We start from the raw sequence: 23,444 nt of genomic DNA, 5'->3' as shown, positions 1-23,444 counted from the left end.
CGCCACTTAATTAATAATCATATCAAATAATTTGATTTATTTTGCCAGTTTTATGTTTGTTTCTTTTTGTGATTTTAATTTTGATGAGTTTTATGAAAGAAAATTGAGATATGAATACAAATTATTTGTATATTTTGCCAAGAGATACAATGTTTCATTCCCACTAACTCATTATAATTATACTATTGTGGAGAACCGGATATTTCTACAACTTTGATATATATAGATTTCACTCTTTCAATAAACCATGAGTTTAATGTGTTAAAACTTAATTGCAACATTTTGGCAGTAATTTGACTTCTTATTTAAAAAAAAGGCAAACATTGGTTTCTCTCGTTGGGCGCCATTTTATGAATAAATTGTTTTTCTTCTTACATGTATTCTTTTTTAAGAAAACATTGATGATATTAATTTGAAATAACAAATGCTCATATTTCTGCACTGATTTGCATTCTGATTAAACAAAAAATAGGACAAATACAAGTTTCTCGCGTTGGGCGCCACTTAAGAATTTGTCGTTTTTCTCCTCATACGCACTCTGATTGAAGCAAATAATGATGGGAAGTCCTTATATGTGAAAAAAGCTAACTTTGGGTGCAATTTTGATATAAGATAATTTGTTTTTGACCTTATTCAAGGAGTTTCTGAAATAAATACCCACAAGTTGACGTTGTCAGTCTTTAAAATGCTGCATATCTTTGTAGATCTTTCGAATCTAACAAATTATTTTTCCATCTTCATTCAGACATGTTTGTTATCTCAAATCATGTTTCCCAAAGATGCTATCGTCTCATAAGCATAATCTAGACTTCTTCTCTAACTGTATTTTATTTTTACTTTTTTTTTTTTTTTTGTATTTTCAACACGAAATCAGCATGAGCATCTTTTGCTTAATAGACCTAAATGTTGATAGTGACATTGAAAATTTGTATGAATCATTACATATATAGGCACAGAAACTTCACAAAAGATAATTATCTTTCAACACACACAAAACACACTCGTAGCTTTAAATGATCATTACAGAAAAAAAAAATAAAGCCTTAGGCATCTCGTGTGTCATTTATATATAGATGCGTATACTGTATCTTTAAACGCTATCTAGCTTGAAATCTTTCCACAAATTTCTTTTCCCAACTGAGTTAGGAAGACTGAATGGTTGTTACACTCTATAGAGTCAGATCCAAAACTATATAAACACACCTGACTTATAAGACGACGACGACTGCAATGCGATGATGATGATGATAGTCGCTAATCTGATCTGGTACTTCAGTCTCTTTAACTTTGGGAACACTTTACTATACCAAACACACACCATAGTTTGAGCTCGCGAGATCATCTCGACCTGTGCGAATAAGATAAAATTAAAAAAAAAAAAATATTTTTACTGTAGCAAAGTCAAGAAGCAAACAAATGGAGAGGCAGAAAAATTCAGCTCAAAGCTTACTGTTTTCTTGTACCTACCTTTTTTTTTCTTCATACCCTCAAGCCTTATTTCAACTTCTTTCAGGCAAGACTGTTGACTACCGGGTGCTGTTGTGAAGATGGAAAAATCAACCTGGCTGACTGCACACGTACATTTTTTTTTCCTACTAGTGCGCGCTAGATTGTCATCTTTTGATAGTAATTTTTAGTTTTAACATTTTCAGTCAGTCAGAGCATTTGGTAGAGATAAAACAATTTTGTGTTACAAAACAAAAATGAATGGAAAATGCAAAAAAGCCAGCTTTAAGTGAGACAACAGAGAGCCCATTTTGTATAAGCATTTTTCTTTGACGAGGAATTATTTAAATTACAGGGTTCCGGAACTCAAGTTTAAAAAAAAAAAAAAAAAAAAAAAAACAGACAGACAGACAATGAACTCTATGTTAATTTAATTTGTATGGAAGTGCGAGAGCAGGTTTTGGGCGCGCACCAAAGTATCTGCCTACAAAATCGTTTTCGTTGCATCGTTTTAGCCGCGAAAGGTGTGCGCGATGCGATGATGGCGGCCAGCAGTGGGGATTCTTTTTTTTTTTTTTTTATTTTTTTTTTTTTTTAATCTGCTTGAGGCTTAGTGTGTGTTGCGTTGCGTTAAATGACATGCAAATGAGTGTTGTAGAGTAAAAATTGTATAGGGTTGGAGTATAAAAATATATATACAAAAATGGCGAACCATCATCATCATTGTGGTCATGATGATCGCTATTTTTTTTTTTTTTTTTTTTTTTTTCAAAAAACCAACCCAAAACCATTAGGATATATTGCAGAAGGAGAACAAAAATTCAGTCCATAGCAGCTTAAAATTCTTCTGGGCGCACAAAGTGCAGATATATCCTCTTTTTTTATTTTTGCAAAATACTCGTACCTTTTATATAGCATAGGATAGCCGCCGCTGCCGACCAATATAAGCAGAAAACAGACACACATTTTGGCTCGGGAAACCTAAACATTGAGATAAACAAATGCGATAAGAAGAGTGAATGCTGCTGCTTTTGCTGCTTCACCTATGTGTGTGCTGCAGCAGCAGCTTTGTTTTGACCAGTTTTTTTTTTTTTTTTTGCAACAGCAGCAAAAACATTTTTTTTTATTTTTGTTTTTTAAGTTCCTGCACCCGAATGCAGTCCTCGAGAGAATATATATAACATACAGAAAAGAGCCCAAACCCATCAGAGCACTTGCACCACACACTCACCATCACCACATGTGAAAAAGAAATTAATTGTGGAGTGAATGTGCCTTTTCATTTTTGGGCGTTTTTTTTACTGCGTTTTGTTTAAAAAAAAAAAATTTGCATCTTTAATTTTGTTTGGAATGCAGTTAAGTTGTACCTACTGTGTAGGTCTCTGTCATGGCTTGAAATTCCTCATTTTAGAGATATTTCCCTCAAAAAATGTAATAACGTTTCCTTAAATTACTTAAGCTACCTATTTTCTTAGCAAAACTATCAAATTTGTCATTTTGGTTTGTGTCCAGGATTTTTACTTACTTTTGAAAAAAAAAAACTAAGTAAGGACCAATTTTTGTTTGGAATTGTAATCAAATCTTTTTGATTCAATAATTTTGAATCGATTCCATGCATAAAATCACACAAAAATTGTAAATAACCAAAAGAAAATGAGTTAGGCATTGTAGCTCTGGAATATGGTTCAAACATTGGCTAAATCTGTTAAAAAAGGCTAAATTGGTTCTTGAAACCTTACAACTGTGTTTTAAATAGTGTTTATTGCTTCTTAAAGAGGAGGTCAACTCAAAGATTTAAAATATATGTTGATATCTCTGAGTATTAGTTAAAAAGTGGGTCATGTCTTCGCTAAAAAAAACTGTTTGTTTTAAGAAAACAGCTTTTTCCTCAATAAAATTATATTTCTTTCAAAACATATCCAAGTAGTTTTTACAAGATCAAGAAATAACTAGACTTTTCTAAATGTCATACCTGGTTCGTGTCTTAACTAAATGCATTCGATTTTTCAAGAACAATTACTACAAGCAATTTAACAGTGACCCAAATGTTCTGCATCTTCGAACACAATAAATAAATTTAATACAATCCCAAAGCAACAACAGGTGCACTCTGACTCTGATATACATAACATCGGCTAGTTAGATAGATCTTTCAATCTCACAAAACAAACAACACAAAAATGTCTCCTTCAAAATACATACTAGATTTATTATAATTCCCATGCATTTTTCATTCATAGTTTTCCAGTGTCTCAATCGATCTCTCAGATAATCGGGGGCCAAACATCAATGCACTAAAATAAAAAATATATACAAAAACAAAAAAAAAAAAAACATTATAATGCACTTTTGTCTATCTATGAACCTAGAGGAAGGTCGATGGTAGACTACATAGAAAGAGTCGCCCAATGGCGGTCGGTGGTGATGGTAGCGGTTTGTTGCACTGCACTGCAATGTTGGTGGTGGTGGTAGCGGTGGCGGGCGTTTTGTGGTCAGCCATCTCTCTAGCGACAAATTTGCATTAAAACATGTATAAATATAATCGAGATGATGCAGGATGCTGCTGCTGCTGTTGCACACACACAAAATGCAAATTGCTTTAACTTTTTTTTTTATTTCAACAGATTTTCCACTAGATATTCCATTTTATTTGTGTAAAAATACAAAAAAAAATTGTATCTAAGGAGAACATTTTTATATACATACCTGTAGTACCTATTGACGACACACAACAACTTGATTTTCTTTTTGCCGGATGAATTAATTGTGGTTTAGTTCAATTTTCCTACTACTTCTTACCTTGTTGTACGGCATTTTTTTTTTTCAAAAAAAAAAAAAAAAAAAAAAAAAAACATTAACATCAACAACATTCCCTGAGAGTTCGATCTCGGTCGGTTGAGGGTTTTTCCATTTCAACTTAATTCATCGTTAACTTTTGTTTTATATAAAAGATACATCATTTATAGATACAATTTGCATTTAAATATTTCTTTGGATTTATTTATTTTTTTTTTTTTGCTTTGGAGTTTTTTTTTTTTTTTTTTTTGTAAGTTCAAGATACATTTTTACTCTTGTTGTATCTATGTATCTATACAACAAGACAGCAGAAATGACTATTGCCTGATTATAGCTTTATTATTATTGTCATTACGGTGGTTTCTCGCGAAATTGTTTTCCAGCGATATCTTAATGCATTTTGAGTTGAGAGAAAAGCAAAAAAAAAAATTTTTTTCACCTGGCATTAAACACAGCAGTCTGCTTAAGCAGATATATACAAAACTGACTAACTCGACTGATTCTCGACTCTGTTCATGCAAATAAAAATAAAATAAATAAAATAAAAAAAAAAATACATTCCTCTTTTTTTTTTTTTTTTTTTTTTTGTTAAAACACAAACAAAAGCAGAAACATGTATCTCCTTGGTTCTGTGAGTGACAAATGACAAACCAAACCTGTCGTGGGATGCGATAAGATCTGGTCACACTGCACTAAGAGCATTCAAGAATTTTATTTATGTATATAGATATGAGAGGAGCTTTTTTCGTGGATGTGTAGTTTTTTTTTTTTTTTTTTTTTGAGTGGGCTCATGGAGAGTAGTGTTGCATTGTCGTGTTTTGTAGTCGTGGTCCAGCAAAATCGTCGACTTTTGCGAGGATTCACACATTTTAGGGTGAGAAAAAAAGTTCTTTAACACTCTCACATGACACAAATATGGTGTTGAGATCACGTGGTATGGCTTGGAATTTCCTTCCTGAGTAATGGCAGATTTTTTTTTTTTTTGACAATTCGACTAAAAAGCAAACCACACCTAGGATTTAAGCCAAAAAGTATTTGATAACAAAAATGAAAAAAAAAAAAACAAAAAAACAGAACTTGTTCCATCAAAACCACGTTACAGCAAAAAAAAAAAAAATTGAAAAAAAAAACAAAAGAGCTGAAGCAAAAACAGTTAACAAAAGAGAACCCGTTTTACTGGAAAAAAAATCCATCTCATTGTTATAGAGTTAATCGAATGCGACGAACTCCACTCCACTTGGCCCAAAGAGAGCGAGACACATGTTGGTTAAAACGTATTTTTGTTTTGGGATCTCGCGCGGACCTCTGGCTGACCAACCAGTCAGTCCCGCATTTGGAACCCGGGCATCATCACAGTTTCAATGACCACGACTAAAATACTATACAACCATCATCATCATCGAGAGAGATATCCCCAAGATAGAGGGTATAGAAATTTGTACGATTTATTCTCGAGGCTTGGAAGTTTGTGGCATTGTGTCGCCAGAACAGTGTGTTGAGGAAGAGAGGTTGAGATTTTTTTTTTTACCGATTCATCCTAGCCGCGCATTAAAAAAGATGCGAAATTGTTTTGCATTTTCAATTTTTCTTTTTTTTTTTTGCGTTCGTTTGTTTTTATTTTTCCATTTGTTTGGCCCGTTTTCTGTGTCGTTGGTCTCCTTGGGATGACGACGACAACAACATACAGAGACACCATCACCACCCGAACTGAACCACTTCTCGTTTTCAATTCGCGTGATTGTATTTTTATATGTGTATCTTTTTACTTTATAATGCGGTTTTTTGTCGTTTGAGCGAGCAACGGGCGCGTAAAAATATTGATGTAGCCTGGAAGAAGGCGCATATACAAACCCATCATACAGCATCTCTCATCCTCCAGATTTCAAAAAAAAAAAAAAAAAAAAAAAAAAAAAAAATAATAAAAAAAAAAAAATGAGAAAAAGTGGCATGTGGTATGTTGTTCTTCAGAGATAGGGATGAGGGGGTTTTGTATATGTTGCGAATATGTCATAAAAATTTTCCATCTCTTACTTGAATGCGCGACGAAGATGTGACATTATAATAAATATCGTGATATTATTCACTTTACTCTTGACGATGACGACTCTCGACGACTTCGACTGACTATGGTGTGCGCCGACGCTGCGCTGCCGCCGACGACGACAATGTTGTCGTCTCGTTGCACCGCCGCCGCGCGCATTACTATCACGGCGCAATGCTGTGTTAAATGGTTACAAGTTTATTTCTCGAGCAATTATTATTGCGTTTTACACAAGAGAGAAGATAAATACAAATAAAAAAAAAAAAAAACGAAAACAATGCAGACAGAAAATCGCAGGGCTTGAAAGTTTTTCGTTGACAGACTACATGCGAACGAATCAATTTTATTATTCGCATAACATACGAGCGATACGAACTAATAACGTACGCAGATTGATATGTAATTCTGAAGTTTTTTTTTTTTGTTTTGCTTTACTTATTTCTTTGGTTTAACTTCGCGTGCGTGTTTTGTCTGAGAGACAAGTCAGTTGTAAAAAAAAACTTGCATGGCTAGTTAAGCTATCAGTTTTGATTTGATGCGAGGAGGGAGAGAGAGGTGGACGAGGGGGAGGGATAGAAGGAGGTAATATAGTTTAATGGGAAAAATTCTAAGAATTTCATAGACATCTGTTCGACTTACTGTTGTGGAAATAAATAGGCTACCTATCTGTATCTATGAATTCAAGTTAAACAGAATGTTTTAAGAAGAAAAAAAAAACTACTCAAGTCACTTTGGGACAGGTATTTTAATTATCTAACAGAGTTGCATTTTAAGTGTCCCAACATTTTTGGGACAGACATTTTTGTCTTCCTTATTTGATTTGTTTTGATTGAAAATACCTAGAGAGCACAAAGTTAATTGTTTTACAAGCTTTGGGACACATATTGTGACAGTATACTGGGAACTACAAAATTTGGGACAGTATAAACGATATTTAAAAATTGCAAGGAAGTTTAAAAAATCTTTGGAAGATTAGAAAAATAATCTGCTGTTCAAAAATAAAGAAGTTAACGTTTTGGGACATTTTGGGACAAGGTTGTCTTGAGCCAAAAAATCATAGAAAAGTCCAAAAAAATAACTAAAGAAAGATTTTACAATTTGATACTATTAAAAATAAAGAAATATAAGATTTGGGACATATTGGGACAAATTACCAAAGGTTATATTTAACTTTTAATACAAAATTTCTGTACTAACTGAAACCGTAAGTATTCAAACTATATTTTTAACATTTTAACATAAGCCCTTGTGTGAATAAATATATTTATTTAATTAAGTTACATAAAATTTAGCATTTTACCCAAAAAAAAAAAAAATCGCAAAAAAAAAACCCTTTCCACGAAATACCAATACGAACATACGTTCTTTTTCTTCTTTACCATTACAGGTACATGAATTATGCGATAATTTCTGTCATCGGTATATATCATGTTTAAAGGGTAAAATGCCAATAGATTTAGTGATTGACGAACGGGACACCACCAAACCACCAGAATTAGGTTCAGCTAATGGTGAAGGAAGAAGTAATGCCGATTCAACATCGCACACCGATGGAGCTAGTACACCAGACGTTGTGAGTACCCCCTTCGCGGGAGCACATGGTCCTATATTGGCGAGCTACAATGCGGTGGTGCACCCATGTTCGTAGTACGATAACGACCTTCTTGCAAAAACGAAGCGGGTGCTCACAATGCCCTGGGATTAAATAAAAAAAAAAAAAATAAATAAAAATGAAAATACAAAAAAATACTTAAATTATATAAAAAAATATGTGAAATTTTAACACCACAACAAAAAAAAAGTTTAAAAAAAAATTACAAATATTGTCACACGTATAGACCAACAAAAAGTGAAAAAAAAAAAAATAAAATTATAATACGCACACAACTCTACGGCACGCCAAAAAATTGGATACCAAAAATTTTACGAAAAAAAAAAATTTCTTTTTTTTTACAAAAAAAAAAAAAAATCTGGTGGATGTTGTTGTCCCATTTTAACAAAAAAAAAAAATTATAATAAACCGGGTAATTATACACGGCATAATAGATGAATGTTTTTTTTTTTAACTTTTTATTGCCTATACGTGAAGCAATGCCAAAATAAGAAAAAAAAGCCGAACCTTTAGTTCCAAATTTTTTTTTTATTAAGTAAATGTAAGACAAAATTTTTTTAAAAGAAATATTTTGTTTTTATTTGTTTATTTTTTTTCTCTTTTAACAAAATAAAATTGTACAAAAATTTTTAAAAACACAATGAAAATAGTAACAAATTTGTATAAATAATATAACAAAAACAAAAAAAAATCCAATTTAAATCTAAGGAATTACATTTAAAGTAAAACAAAAAAATGATTTAAAAAATCTAAGATTCAAAAAAACAAAAAAAAAATATTTAAATATGAAAAAAAAACTTCGTTTTTGCAAGAGGCCCATATAGCTCGCCAATAATTTTTAAAAAAATGTTTCTTATAATTTTTTACAATTAAATAAAATAGAAATTAAAAAAACACTTTCTTATACAAAAAAAAAAAAAAAATAATATATTTTAAAAACAAATTTTTTTTCAAAATTGATTTTGTGTTCAGTATTAACTACGGAGGTTGTGTGGCATTCATGCTTCCCAAAAATTTTACTTGCACTAAATTAAAACTTGGTTAACACTTTTTTTTTCAGATTATTTTTTTTTTAATTTTTTAATTTTTAATAAAAAAAAGTGTTTTTTTAATTTCTGTTTTAATTACTTGCATGTAAATATATGTATTTAAAACAAAAACAAAAAAAAACATAATATATAAATATTAATATCTTTCTTATTTTTGTTTTTTTAAAACAAAAATTATTTAACAATTTTTAGTTTCTTGGGACTATTGATTTAAAAAATCATATATTTTCAAAAATACAAACAATATACGAGTGTAGGGAAAAGCTTTAGTCCTGCCAAATTGATACACCATTTTATATATTAACTGTCTGCCATGTCTTGAGTTTCCTTTTATTATTAATTTGTGTTTCTGCAAAAAAAAGAATTCTTGCCTGACATTATTATTTTTTTCTCTGGGGATAATCCATTTATTTTTGATTTGATTTTTTTTTTTTCTCAAATTGTAAGATATTACAACTATTTTGTATAAAATATCCTTTTTCAGAATGCATAACATTCACAAATGTCCCGTAAAATAGGAAAAATTACCCAAAGTATCTTAACCTACGCTTTTGACATTTGTAAATGGCTTTTTCAATAACACAAAATAAAACAAGTTTACAGCGAACTCTTAAAACAATACAAAAAAAAAAAATCTTATATTATCTACCAGTTTTCTATATACTTTGAAACTACAATGACTGTGAGCTGTGAAAGTATGCATGCATGCTGTTTCCAGAACACATGTATGCGTAATTGGGCATGTGGATAGTTAAAACATAAAAACAAAAAATAAAACAAAAAATATCTATTTTACCTCTTTATCCTTATTTTTAAAAGCATTAAGGATCCAAAACGATATACGTAATTTTTTAATGACTGATGACCTAAAATACACAAAAAAAAAAAAACAAATTATATATATATAACTTTACAACATAAAACAAAAACAATATTTAATAAGATGCAAATAATATTCGTTAAACTTAATCTAGTTCTTAGGGAAATTTAAATAAAAAATAATAAAAAAAATATATATATAAATTTTCGGTTTTCTATATTTTTTTTTTATTTAACATTTTTATTTAAATTTTAGTTATTGCACATAGGAGAAAGAAAAAAACAAAAAAAAAATTATTATAAATACATGAAAAAAGTATACGATTACAAATTTATTTCGTCCTCATTTTAATTTTTTTATTTTTAAAACTTTTTTTTTTTATTTAATTAAAATTAGAACTATATATCTTTTTCTCTATAATATTTGGAAAATATTTTCAAAAATTTTAATTAAAAAAAAAAAGATATCAAGATATCAGAAAGTCTTGCCAAACTTTTTCTTACAACAAAAAATACGTAAAAAATATAATAAACTTAAGTTCAAATGAAAAGTATACGATCACATGAAACATTATTAAAACAAAAAAAAAAAAACATCAAGGATATACGATTAAACAAAAAAAAAAAAACAAAGAAATACAATCTTGGAGGGATTTAAAAAATTATTCTTAACATTAAAAAATATTTTTAATTTTATTGCTCTTGTCAAAATATTATTATGGCACAAGAGTGGGTTGGTTATTTTTTTTATAATATCCTCTTTAAAAGTACTAAATTTAAATTAAATAAATAAAAACTAAACAAAAAAAAAAAATACGTACTTAATCTACAAATCTAACTATTCCTTAATGAAAAAAAAAATCAAACAAACACAAAACACACACAAAAATTGAACGCTTCAATTTGTAAAGCTATATGGGCATTTATAATTTTTTTTTTTAATTTTTTATTTTTTTCTTATAAAAAAATATACCCGATATCTTCCTATTTATTTTTTTTTTTTGTAATGCAGTTGTTGTGCAGGCATATAACATAAACATATATATTGAAACAAAAATAAATGTGCTTAAATTTCAATTAAAAATTGTGATTTTCTGCATTGAAAAATTAAAAAAAAAAATTTTTATACGCATTTTTATGTTTTCTCGTTTTTTTTATACATATACAACAGGCCAATTTAATTTTTTGTTTTTAAATTAAAGAAAAAACAAAAAAAAAAATGATAAAAAATCAAATTTATATACGTAAAAAAAGCTATGCTTAGTTATTCATTTTTTTTCTTGTTTTGTTATGTTATGTTGTGGATAATTATAAAATTAAAAAAAAAAAAAAAACAATATCAAAATATACGTAATATGTTTTAAGTGATATATAAACAAACAAAAAAAAAATATAATATTAGATACTAGCAAAATTGTAATAAACCACAAAAAATTTATTATTACTTAGCATTTTTTTATTTTTTAGCAAAATAAAATTAATTAATATATTTAAAACAAAAAAAAAAAACTTTTGTTTTTATTTCTTTTTTTTTTTAATTTTTTTTTATTTTAATTTTGTGTTAGTGATGATGCTTTGTTTTATGAAAGCCAAGCCCATTTATTTTTATTTCCTTAACATTATACCAAATCGAAAAACATGCACTTCATCTCAGCAGCTGCGTTTTTTCAATTTTTTATTTTTGTTTGTTATTCATTATTTTCGCATTTTTTTTTTTTGAAATCTCAAATTCCTTAACTGATATACGTAAAAAAAACAGTAAATAATGTATACTAACAAATAAAATTATTAAAATAAAAAAATAGTAGTATATAAATAAATATATATATATACATAAATATAAATATATTTTTGATTATTTGATAACGAAATAAGTACTAAAGTTTAGGATATAGTTAAACAACAAAAAACAAAAAGTAAAAAAAAAAAAATTTTTTTTTCAAAAAAAAAAAACTTCCTTCACTTTTAATATAAATTCTAACTAAACTTTAACAAAAACTTAAAAAATAATAATAATAAAAAAAAAAAAAAAACAAAATGTATACCTATACCGAAATGAAAATGTGGTAAAAACAATAACTTATTTGATAATAAATAAGAATATTATTAAAAAAATAACAAAAAAAAAAACTATAAATACAAACAAACAAAATAAAATAAAAAAAAAACGTAAATAAGGAATTAAACTAGGAATGGGCTAGCAAAAACGCAAGAGAAGTAAATTTTAAACGCAAATTTTTATTACTATATAAATAAAAAAAAAAACAAAGTATTAAATTAAAAAATGACAAGAATCTTATGGAAAAATGCAAACTAAAAAAAAAAAAACACAAATTATTATTATTGAGGATATGAAAAAAAAAGTGAAAAATAAATGTTTTGTTGTTATAAAATAATTAAAAAAAAAAAAACAACTGACTTCTTATTGACAACGATATTGGAGATTTTTCTACTTGGATTGAATCTACTTCTCTACTTGGAACTGCATATAGAACATATTCTGCTACTGCGACTCGTTTTTGGATAACTTCGTTGTGAAAATATTGGAATTCATCTGGACCTCAAACTAATTGCTGCTTCTCAACTGGAAATGTCTTTCAACGGAATAGATTTTTGTACATATATTGATGTTAAAAAATGTCGTTTAAAGATACGAAATTTTAAATGTCAAAACTACAAGGCGAAAAACATTTTTAAAAAAATTAAAAAAAAAAAGTTTTAATTTTATTATAAATTATTATTTAAGTATTTATTATATATTAAGCTTGAAATAATTATTATTTTTACTAAGATACCTTTAAGTTATATAAGGAAGAGGTTTTAATTTTTTTTAGGAATTTATACCTAGGAAAGAATTACTTAAAATAATGGCAACAAAGTTATTTGCTGCTGAAATTTGAAAGGTGCAACAAAAATAATTTAAATAGGGTATTTCCGTTCCGGTTTTAGTGGTTAAGTTGTGGTATCACGAAACTTTCTTACTACTGCAAACACTGATAAATATATTTTTGAGTCCCAATCACAATATTTTAATTTTCCTAAAATCTTTAAGGATGTATTAATATCCTACAATTATTATTATAAATTTGAAAATTAATATTCTTTGGAGCATGCTATCTACAATACTTATTTAATTTAATACTTATTTAATTTAAAAAGGTTTGTTTAAAAAATAGAGGTTTAGTCTAAACTTGTTCCAAATACCTATTTACTTATTATTTTTCATCCTCTCATATTGAACATTCATTTCAATTTCGATTTCTTGACGAATTCATAACTTGAAAAAATTTATAACTTGACATGTGCAAATTGAATACCTACACTATTTTGCAAATCAAATTCATCTTTTGTAAGTCATATTATAATATAATGATTAATTTAGCAATGGTGAATTTGATTTAAAAATGAGTGAATTTGATTTGAAAATGGGTGAATTTGATTTGAAAATTTGTGAATTTGATATAAAAATGGGTGAATTTGATTTGCAAAAGAATGGAATTAACTTGCAAAAGGATTAAATTATTTTGTAATGTAAAAAACCTGCATGTAAAATTTTGATCTTAAAGCAAAACTTTTTTATCGAGTGTTATATTTGTTTGTTTTATGTCAAAACCTTTCCTTTACATTTAAAAAAATTGCCAATAAGAACCAAAATTACTGCCTTCTTTCTTACTGAAATCTTGCTTTAAAGCATTTTGAGTATTATGAATAAAAACTTTGCTGTTTAAAATCCGAGACAAAATTTACCGAAAACATCCAATTTCAGCTTTTCAATTTTGTATCAATATTATTTCGACTCACTAAATGTCGACAACCATTTCGTCAGAAATTTTATCAACAAAAAGACAGCTCTTTGTACTCCGGGAGTTGGTTAATATAATAATTTCCTGAAATTTATTCTGCTCTAAAAATTCTGTTCCATTTCAAAATCTCGAACAATTGTTAAACTGAAATCTCCTGAGCCACTCCACAATTAAAGCTGTTCCATCTTCTTGAAGTTTGTTTCAGGTCTGAAAATAAGGTATCTAGAACTTGGACCCGTACTTTTAATCTTGTACGTTTAGTGACTTCCTTTTGTTTTTTTTTTACTGATATCTATTTTTTGGGCATCTTCGAAGTATTCAATTTTCAGTCACTAAAGAAAACCTCCAATAATTGTGTTTTTGTTCAAAAAATTTTCTTGAAGTTTTCGTTTTCTACTCTAAAACCCCAAAATTTCCTTCTTAAAAATCGATAATTTTCTTCTTCCTTGATATATTTTTTTCTTCTTTGTAAACAAGTTTGCCTCATTAAACAAATTGACATATCAGATCCATCATTTTTATGATTCTCTTATGGTGGCCAACTGGCAGGCAACCTCTCCTGTGTGCTCAAATTGTGTGATGTCATCTTACACGTAATCCTGCAATTGATTCCATCTTGCATCAAATTTCCAGTAGTTTTTTTTTTTTTTTTTTTTTTGTGTGTATAGTACAAAATTTTGTCACCCTAAAGGTATAGCTCGTGTTTAATATTTTTGTCTGATTTTGAACAAAAAAAAGTTTTTTTTTTTTGAATAGAGGTACTTCTCAAATTACAACATCATATTCTCGAACTTGATTCCTTGCAAAAAAAAAAAAAAAAATTTGGCGTGCGCATATCAAGCTCATTGAGAATCTCATAGTACTTATGTTTTTTTCGAGTAATAAACGTAAATCGATTTTTGTCTGGACACCATCTTTCTCGATTAATGAAGACATTACTTCCACAATTTCAAAAAAAAAAAAAAAATATCACAATTTGATGACAAAATGCATTCATATGTCCAGAAAAGAGGACATCATCCAGAGTATAATGGTTAAAATACCATCGATATTATGTGGAAGGATAAAATTGACTGTTGATTATGTATATTTTTTTCTCTGTTGTCATTTTTGTTGTCCACCCTGTTGGTTAATATTGAGTGGGTGCCATTAGTTTAGTATGTCTGAGTTGCAATTTGATCCTAAGCAACACCAACCAACAACAACAACAACATCATCACCATCATCATCAACATCATTATATTGGGCGTCATAAAGCCTGGAATTCTGAATGTACTTTGTGTGTGGACCTTGGTTATGCAAAGGCTAATATTATTCTTGGCTTCTCTTCTATCTCATTGCTTTTGGCTGGATAATGATTTTAATCCTGGCCACGCTTTTCTCACTATATAATATTGAACACAGTAGAGTATAGGTTTATATGTGGTGTGGGTGCATCACATTTTGTGTGTGATTTGATATCTGCAAGGAAAAAGAGGATTTTTATAGCGAGTCTAATTGGAAATGGATACGTCATTTGGAAAGAATTTTTATAGTACCACATCAGCAGGGTATCAGCATGGGGAGTTTTTTTTTTGATTTGATTGTTTTGGACGATGATGATGATGATGATAGTTTGCTAGAAGGTGGAGACGCATTAAATAAAGTAATGAAGATTTTTAATGGAAGTTCTGTGAATGAATTCCAGGAATAAGCCAATTTGAAGCTACCAATAGGCTTTAGGGGTCTTAAAGTCCCTGAATTTCAAAATATTTGTGAGTTAACAAGTAATTGAAGTTTGTTATTGACTTCTGACTACAATATTAGTGAAGAAATTTAACCTGACATTGAAAATAATAAATTATTTTGAAATCTTTTATTTTTTGGTGAATATGGTAAAACTTTTGGTATTGACTTATTAAAGAGGGTCTTTAAAATCATTTTAAAAGCCTTTAACACCTTAAATGCTTTAAAGAACATGTCTTTGACCAAATGGAATAGTTCAATCAAGTCAAGGCGACTTAAAAAATGTGTTCGAAGTGCATTTACCGAAGCACCAAGTATTGGATGATTTCAGTTTTTTTGCATTTTTTTGTAGCTAGCATAAAATCAAAGTATTAAAAGTTCATTTTAATAAAAACAAACCTAAAATCAATCGAAATCATACTTTAAAACGTTTTAAAAGTCATAGTTTTGATCCTTTTATTTACGAGTTTTTGTCCTTTTTCAATTTTTAAGGTATTTCTAGGATTTTACTCAAGATTTTTAAAGATTATCAACAGAAAAAAAGTCTTTATACTTCTTAATTTCCTCGTTATCACATTGGCAATACCTAAAAACTTGAATTGTTAACGTTTCTGACTAAAAAAAAATATACCTAATAACTTTAACGAAAAAAAAAAAATTCAAATTCCATATTTTAGGGACTTTACCTTTTTTCAAAAGTCTATAAAGCACCAAAACCGCAACCATCACACTCAAAAATATTTAACCTCTCTTTCGTGCAATAAATCATTATAAAAAGCAGTGATGAATTTGTTGCCACCCCATCAATTAGGATTCAATTTTTTTTTTTTTTTACTTTTTTTCTCTTCTATAGATGTTGTTCCTTTTCGTTTCACACAAAAAAAATTCAAACACGAACATCAAGTCATCATGCAATCTAAAAATTCTTTGGTTTTTTATTTTTATTCCTTAATATTTTTTTTTTCTTTTTGAAAAGCCAGTTTCATCCTCTCTAAAATTAAACCCGCCTAAGAACATTATTATCCTATTTGACCACACTTTGGAATGTTTTTTTTTGTTTTTTTGTTTTATTTAACTTCTATATTTCGTCTATGACCTTTATGAGTATGGTACACAAAAATCAACACAAATAATGACTCCTTCTTCAAGAACTCCTGTCGTTATACAAAATTATTATATACCCAAAACTCACATTTTCAGGAAGAAAGATTATATTATGAAACATAGAATTTGCGTGATCACCGAAGGCGTGGCTGTTACTACTTCTAATCGAGCAATTTCATTACCATTTAAGTGTAGAAGTTAACAAAAAAAAAAACGAAACGAAAAAGAAATAAAGAACTTACCCCAAAGTCCAAGAGTTTAATAGGCAGTATAGACGGACGACCATCAGCAAACGGCTACACGTTCCCTACCACACCTCCTTCCAAACATACACACACACACACACATTTTGTGCTGTCTGATGATGGCAAAGTTGGATGAAATTTTCGTGTTTTTGTAATTTATGTGGGTGTTGAAAAACCAAAGTCAAGAAACGACGGACGATGGACTTCACGACCGAGACGTGACATGTCTATATACTCTTTTTTGAACGACTCTATATGTTCACTTGTGTGTATCAAATCTCAGATGTGATGATGGATTTCTTCTAGCTAAGCTGTAGTAGAGAATTTTTGGCGTGTTTCATACGATTAATTAAAACATGAAAACCTACAGTAAAAAAAGACCATTGCGTTACCTACTTTATAGCATAGTTTCCGGTGTGACCATCAGCTATAAAATTATTCTAAGCTTAAGATTTATAAACGTCCTTAAAGAAGCTAATGTAACCGCTTTATAGTTTTGCGTTACCACGTTGGTAGAACTTTTTTAATCAGTGTTAAGTACTTTTGAGGAATAGTGACCGGGCGTGACCACCAACTATAAACCATTTTTAGTTTAGTTAAAAAGGTCCTTAAAGGAGGCACTGTGACCGCTTTTGATAAATCCCTTTAATGAAAAGAACAATTAAAAAGTCAGTAAAAGACAATTGCGTTACCTACTTTGGGGCATAGTGTCCAGTGTGACCATCAGCTATAAGACTATTGTAAGTTCTAATTAAAAGGGTTCTTAAAGGAGGCAATGTGCCCGCTTTTGATACTTCTATTTCAAGAAAATCACAATTACCGCGTTAGTAACAGAACATAGCGTTACCATTTTTGGGGCATAGTGCCTAGTGTGCATATCAGCTATATAACATTTCTAAGTTTTAGATAAAAAGGAGACAGTGTAACCGCTTTTGGTACTTCCATTTCAAGAAACTAACTAGTACCACGTTTGTAGCAGAACATTGCGTTACCTACTTTGGGGCATAGTGTCTGGTGTGACTATCAGCTATTAAACTATTCTAAGTTTTAGGTACAACTTTAGTTTAAGAAGCAAATGTGACCACTTTTGGTACTTTCATTTTTGACAATCACCACGTTGGTAACAGTCCGTTGCGTAACCACGTTACCTACCTACTTCCTTAAAGGAGCTAATGGGATCGATTTTAGTACTTCCGCCAAGAAAATAAAAATTGCCTCGTTTATATTCTTATAACAACCTTATAACACTCTTATAGCACCCTTATAACACCCTTTTATGATGTAATTGCAACATGATAGAATTCCATTTCCTAACAAAATTAATCAAACTGCAGAAAAAATTAAATTGCGTGTGACCAATATCTAAGAACAATGCCTTCATTCAGACTTGTTTAAAAGTGTATATTGAGCCTAAAAACAAGTCAACACTATAGACACTGTATGGCACTCATATAAGTCTTTAAATTTTTCAACATGATGTCGATGATGATGGTTGGTGCAAATGAATAAGGATTCTGAGAAATCATGTCTTCGTCGCAGACATACAGTCTGCTGTTGCAACCCAGTAACTCTTAACTGCGCTGGGGTAATTTAAGATCAAGTCAAGTCTCCAGACATATACCCGTCGAAGAACTCCCGACTTAAACGAGACGAAGCCTTACGAAAACTATCTGTCATTTAATAATCCGTTTGGTATAGAGTCTCAACTATACCTCTTTCCCTTCTCATTTCTTCCCAAAAAAAAAAAACCCTTTGGTTTATTTTTTGTTGTGTTACGTTTCATTTGATTCTCGTTATCCTCGTTTTGATTACTCTTCAAAGAGCTAAGAAGAAGACACTGCATCAATTTCGGTCGTTTGCCAAAATGTCTGGTTTTATACTTTTTAGATTGCTAATGTTGTTGCTTGTTTTTTTGTTTTTTGTTTTTTGTTTTTTTTTTTTTGATTGTGTGGTGCTGATGAAGTTGATTTTGATGATGATGATGCGGCTGAGTTGATGCTTCAACTATGTCGAAATGTCTTGGAAAAATTTTTAACCGCGAAACGGATGGGACACAACAATAATAATTATTATAAAGAAAAAGGTTTTTTTTTTTTTTTTGGTTTTTTATTGTGTCCTATAAAAAAAAGTTAACCACAAAAATGTCATCACTGTCGCTTCATCGGTTTGCGTTTTTGGTGTTTTTGGACCAAGCCTCAGATACCTGTGCAACATTTTTGTGCTTCTTTCTGGCCAAAGCCAAAAAATCGGGCTTAAAATTTTATAACACAAAAATAAAATAAAAATACAACCGCGCGCACCACAAAAACAAGAAAAACAACAACACAACACCAAAAATTGTATTCTTTTATATGTATGTCACCAAAAAGAACGAACGTAACGAAACTATATATCTGTTAGTAGGTAGTGTGGAGGAATCAGCCAAAAATTGTCCTTCATTTTGGGGTTACCCATGGCTAATGCGACTTTTGTACCTTCTTTTCTCAATTCGGGTGATGGTTTATAAACCTTTTTTTTAGTGTTTTTTTTGTATTTTTTTTTGGGGACTTTGGAATATTTTTCAGTGCGAATTAGCTCGCCTTTTGTGATCTGTGTTAATTCTTTTATACCTTTCGGTTTTATTTTTTTATTTGCGAAGATGTTTTTTTTGTTTATTTTGTTGGGTTTTAGTTATTTGCTTCATATAGTAAAGGTATCGAAATTCAGTGTGTGATTGTGGCTGCTGAAAGTTCGTTTGCCGCAAAAATAATAAAAAAATCGTAAAGGTATACCTTAAACTTATATTGGAGAGATGAACGTGAGGCGATTTAAGGATGAACATTTTGTAGAGAATCCGTGAAATAAAAATACTGGATCAAAGAGTTTAGATTTTGGATCATGCTACTGTGTTTTTGTTTTTAGGTTTTTTTTTCTGTTTTTAACTTGGAGACAAGTTCCGGAAATAAATAGTTTTGAATTTTTTTTTTTATTTTTGGTGAAGATGATTAAAATTTGTCTTGAGTGTCTTCAAAGTCTTTTTTAGGGGTTTTATCACCAACATTGCTTAGAAGGACATGTCTTAAGTTAAATTGAGTGATGAAATCAAATTCAGGTTTTATTAAAATTGTGTTAGAAGTGAATTTACTGGAGGTCCAAGTATTGGATGATTTTTGAAAAAAATTAAATTTTTCTATTTTATTGCAGAAATTCTTACTTTAGTTAAAGTTGAAAACAATTTTAGTTCATTTACTTTTGAATAACTCGAAACTAATAAGGTTGAACTTCTTTTCTTTTATTAAACCTTCTGAAGTAGGTTTTTCTAGTTTTAGACTAGCAACTTGAGTTTTTGAGCAATGTAATTGCTCCACCATTTTCCTAGTAATTTCAAATTTAATTTTCTTTTTCATCTCTTCTCTAAGCAAAAACGGTCTCAATGTTTCGAGATATTAAAAACTAAATAATGCACAACTTCAGTAATGTTGTCACTGACTTTGAGATAATAAGATGTCGACAATTTCAATTTTGAATTCCTACAGTAAGTCTAAGATTAATGGTCAGAATATTGAAAACCTTAAGAGCCATAATTTCAAAAGCAAGAGTAAAATTGCCTCAAACTTTTGTTGTGCATTTTAGTATCAAGTCGATAAAGTCTTTCAAAATTCGAGTTCTCATAACAAATAGAAATACTATCAGTAAATAAACTTCAAACAAAAAACACTGTCGATCTAAATAATTCTTTAATATTTTGTGAGCTTTGAAAGGAAATTTCAAAAATAATAAATTTTCTTCACAAAATTGTGATTTAGTATTCGATTATTTAACTGAAAATAACTATTTTGAAAAATTCAAGTCGTATATTATAAAAAAAATTGGACGGGAATATAAAATGCTCAGTTCATAATACGATGAAGAAGAATTCTCAATCTTTCAACAATGAAAGAAATTCCCAGAGGGCTGCCAAAAATTTCTTCAATCTCCAAAAACTTCAATGATTTAATCGAAAAAATTGTATTCTTGGAAAACTTAGCTGAACTGAAGTTAATGTACCTACATAGTACGTATTTGAATGCATTTTGAGATGAGTAATGCCCGAATCTGAAGTAAAGATTTCACTTTGACTTCGGTAAGTTCTATTTATTTCTTGTTAATTTTTGAAAAGAATTTTTTACTGCTGGTGATTGCTAACTATTTCTTCACTTATTCGAAATTATATCGAGGTATTTTGTTGTGAGTTGCCAATTTTGATAACTTTTTCCCTTAAGCCTTGGAGTTCATTTTGGGTATAAAAGCCGTCTAAATATTAATTTTTTTATATAAATAGAAGCAAAAACAAAGTTACTTGTGTACCTATTCAATAAAAAGTCACTAATGAATTTTTTTCAAAAACACAGTTTAGTATGACTTCATAAATAAGCCTTCTTCTAGACCTTTTTTTATTAGCCTACGCATAATAATCTTTACCTTAATACAAAATAATTAACATAAACAAATTCTTCTTCTTAAAAAAAAAACTCGGGTTACTAAACGAAAATCTCTTCCAAATACACTCTACATTATAGATATCTAATAAATCAGTATACATATCTTCCAATTCAATGTTTTCATTTTCTTACAAAAAAAAAAAAAAAAAAAAAAAAAAAATAAGGAAATAGACTACAGGTTTTCAAAAAAAAAAATCGGGTATTTTGATTCCTTTTAAAGGATTATTCCACTGATTTCTATAGAAACCTCTTCTCTAAGCTAATGAATAAATTTCTCATTAAATTAGCTTTTCAGGTCAATATCTCAAAATTATGTTTCTTTTTTTTTTCTATTTTTATTTTGTTTTTTTTTTCGTTCATCTTGTGCCAGCTAGATAGATACCTTCTTATACCAATCAGTTGGATTAAATATTTTTATTCATCCTCAATATTTTTTTTGTTTTTGTTTTTCATTAACCGTCCAGGGGTCTTATCTTCTCTGTTCTTTTTTTCTTATTTGAGTTTTTTTTTTCTAAGCCAGTCATAAGGTACACTGAAAAAAAAGTTAGTTATAAGCATTTTTTTAAAGATCAATTTGTAAATGTACAGCGGATCTGTCAAAGCTTAATTAAGATATGATTAAAATCTAAAACTCAGTTAGTTCATGATCATTGCCTCTAGATGGTACCAAATTGGACTCAGTTTTATGGCCTATATCCAGCAAACTGTTAAAACGATTCAACCGATATATCGTTTGCTAAATTAAAAGTAATAATTTAGAAGTTATGAGGGAATATACAAACTATTTAAACAAATACTTGCCTTTTTTTACTCTGTAGCCATGTAAAAACGAGAATTAGATATTGAATAATTTTTTTTTTTATTTTTCACAATTTTTTTGTTCAGTGTAGAACAGAAAAAAAGGTTTTAGAAACTGATTACAGAACCCCAAAAGAGCATTTGAGATATTTATGCGTGGTTAGATACTTTTTTTTTTTTCGTTGTTTTTGTTTTTTTGATCTTCTTAGAATTGACCGGATTGACATTTTTCTTTTGTCCATCGTGTATAGTTGTCGGAAGGCTCATATACATATTCCTAAAGTCCAATATGATGACAAAAAAAAAAAAAAAAACAACAACACATCGAAATATCAATTCTTCAATGGCTTCCAAGGAAATTTATTCAAAATATCTAAACGATTTCAAAAAAAAAAAATGTATCTTTTAGCTACGAATCGATCAGAAGAATAAATTGTATCTTCCACCACACTAACTTGTTTTGATTTGGGGCAACATTTTTTTTTTTTTTTTTGTTAAAGAATGTTACGTTTTTTTTTATACCTACTGATAGCGGGCATACCAACATTATAAATAGAAATTACCTTCGTAGTAGTAACTTGAAACCTTTGAAACGATCAAAGGAAAGTAGTATTATTAACACCATGTTAAGGGCGTAAGCCTAAAAGAAGCTTACTTAATTAAGTGGTGGTTTTTCTTTGTCGTTTGTTGGTTGTTCTATGTTCTTTTTTGCACAAATTCCAAACTATATAAAAGCTTATTAGAACAAATGCCTACACTTGTTTGCAATTTTATACGCTTTACCGAAGCCATAGATAGATTAGATATATTGCAAGAGTCGGCATACTGGACACAGAGGGTTCAAAGACAAAAAAACTTGTTACAGTGAATTAACATTTAATGACTCAAAGGGTTTTTTTTTTTACTCATCTTGCCCCAAACATTCTAGAATTTGTTTCCCCATTAAAAGAAATAAAGTATACAATTGGTTTAAGCTGCTTGCTTGATTAGCTAAAACCTTTGGCTAAGCTTACTATCAAAAGGGTATTTTCAAAAAAAAAAAAAAAAAAAAAACACAAAAATTACTTGAGTTCAATTGCTTTGCAGTTGCACAGGATTAAATATCAAAAGGTCCGCTCTTTTAAGAAGTAATAAGAGGAGGATCCCAAACCATCATCAGCACTTTGAACTGTGGATGCGTGTTTCACAGAAAAGGGAGATTAGATCAATATAAGTGAGGTCAATTGCGTTCTATTTTTTTTTTTCTGTTAGCGTGTCCATTTTCTCTTAAAACGAAATGTGGGTGAAGATTGAAGAAGTACTTTTATCGAATAAAATAAATGATTTCGTAGGAAAAGGGTTGATTTTTTTTTCCTTGTTGTTGTTGGTTTTTTTTTAGAGTTAAGTCAATCAGGGATTTAACTTAAAAGACTTGAAGAAAGTCTGTCATTAGGAAACAAAATTTTATTTATTTATCATTGAACGTAAATTGCTATTTGGGATGAGAGTTTGGTTTTATGAAATTTATTTAGTCTTATCAAAAGAGCAGACATTGTGAATTATATAG

General features: G+C 29.2%; 1 protein-coding gene across 2 annotated transcripts in view; it reads left to right on the top strand.

Moving 5' to 3' along the window:
- The window catches only part of LOC129914147 (homeobox protein homothorax), a 377,750-nt gene that overhangs the window by 135,018 nt on the left and 219,288 nt on the right, over positions 1-23,444 (top strand). For both annotated transcript variants that reach the window (XM_055993231.1, XM_055993232.1), the window contains one exon: positions 7,671-7,856. In XM_055993231.1, the coding sequence (XP_055849206.1) occupies positions 7,671-7,856 (186 nt within the window). The remainder of the gene's footprint in view (positions 1-7,670; positions 7,857-23,444) is intronic.

The sequence above is a fragment of the Episyrphus balteatus genome, chromosome 3 (genome assembly GCF_945859705.1).
Source record: "Episyrphus balteatus chromosome 3, idEpiBalt1.1, whole genome shotgun sequence".
Taxonomy (NCBI): Eukaryota; Metazoa; Arthropoda; class Insecta; order Diptera; family Syrphidae; genus Episyrphus; species Episyrphus balteatus.
This window is presented reverse-complemented; position numbering and strand designations above follow the sequence as displayed.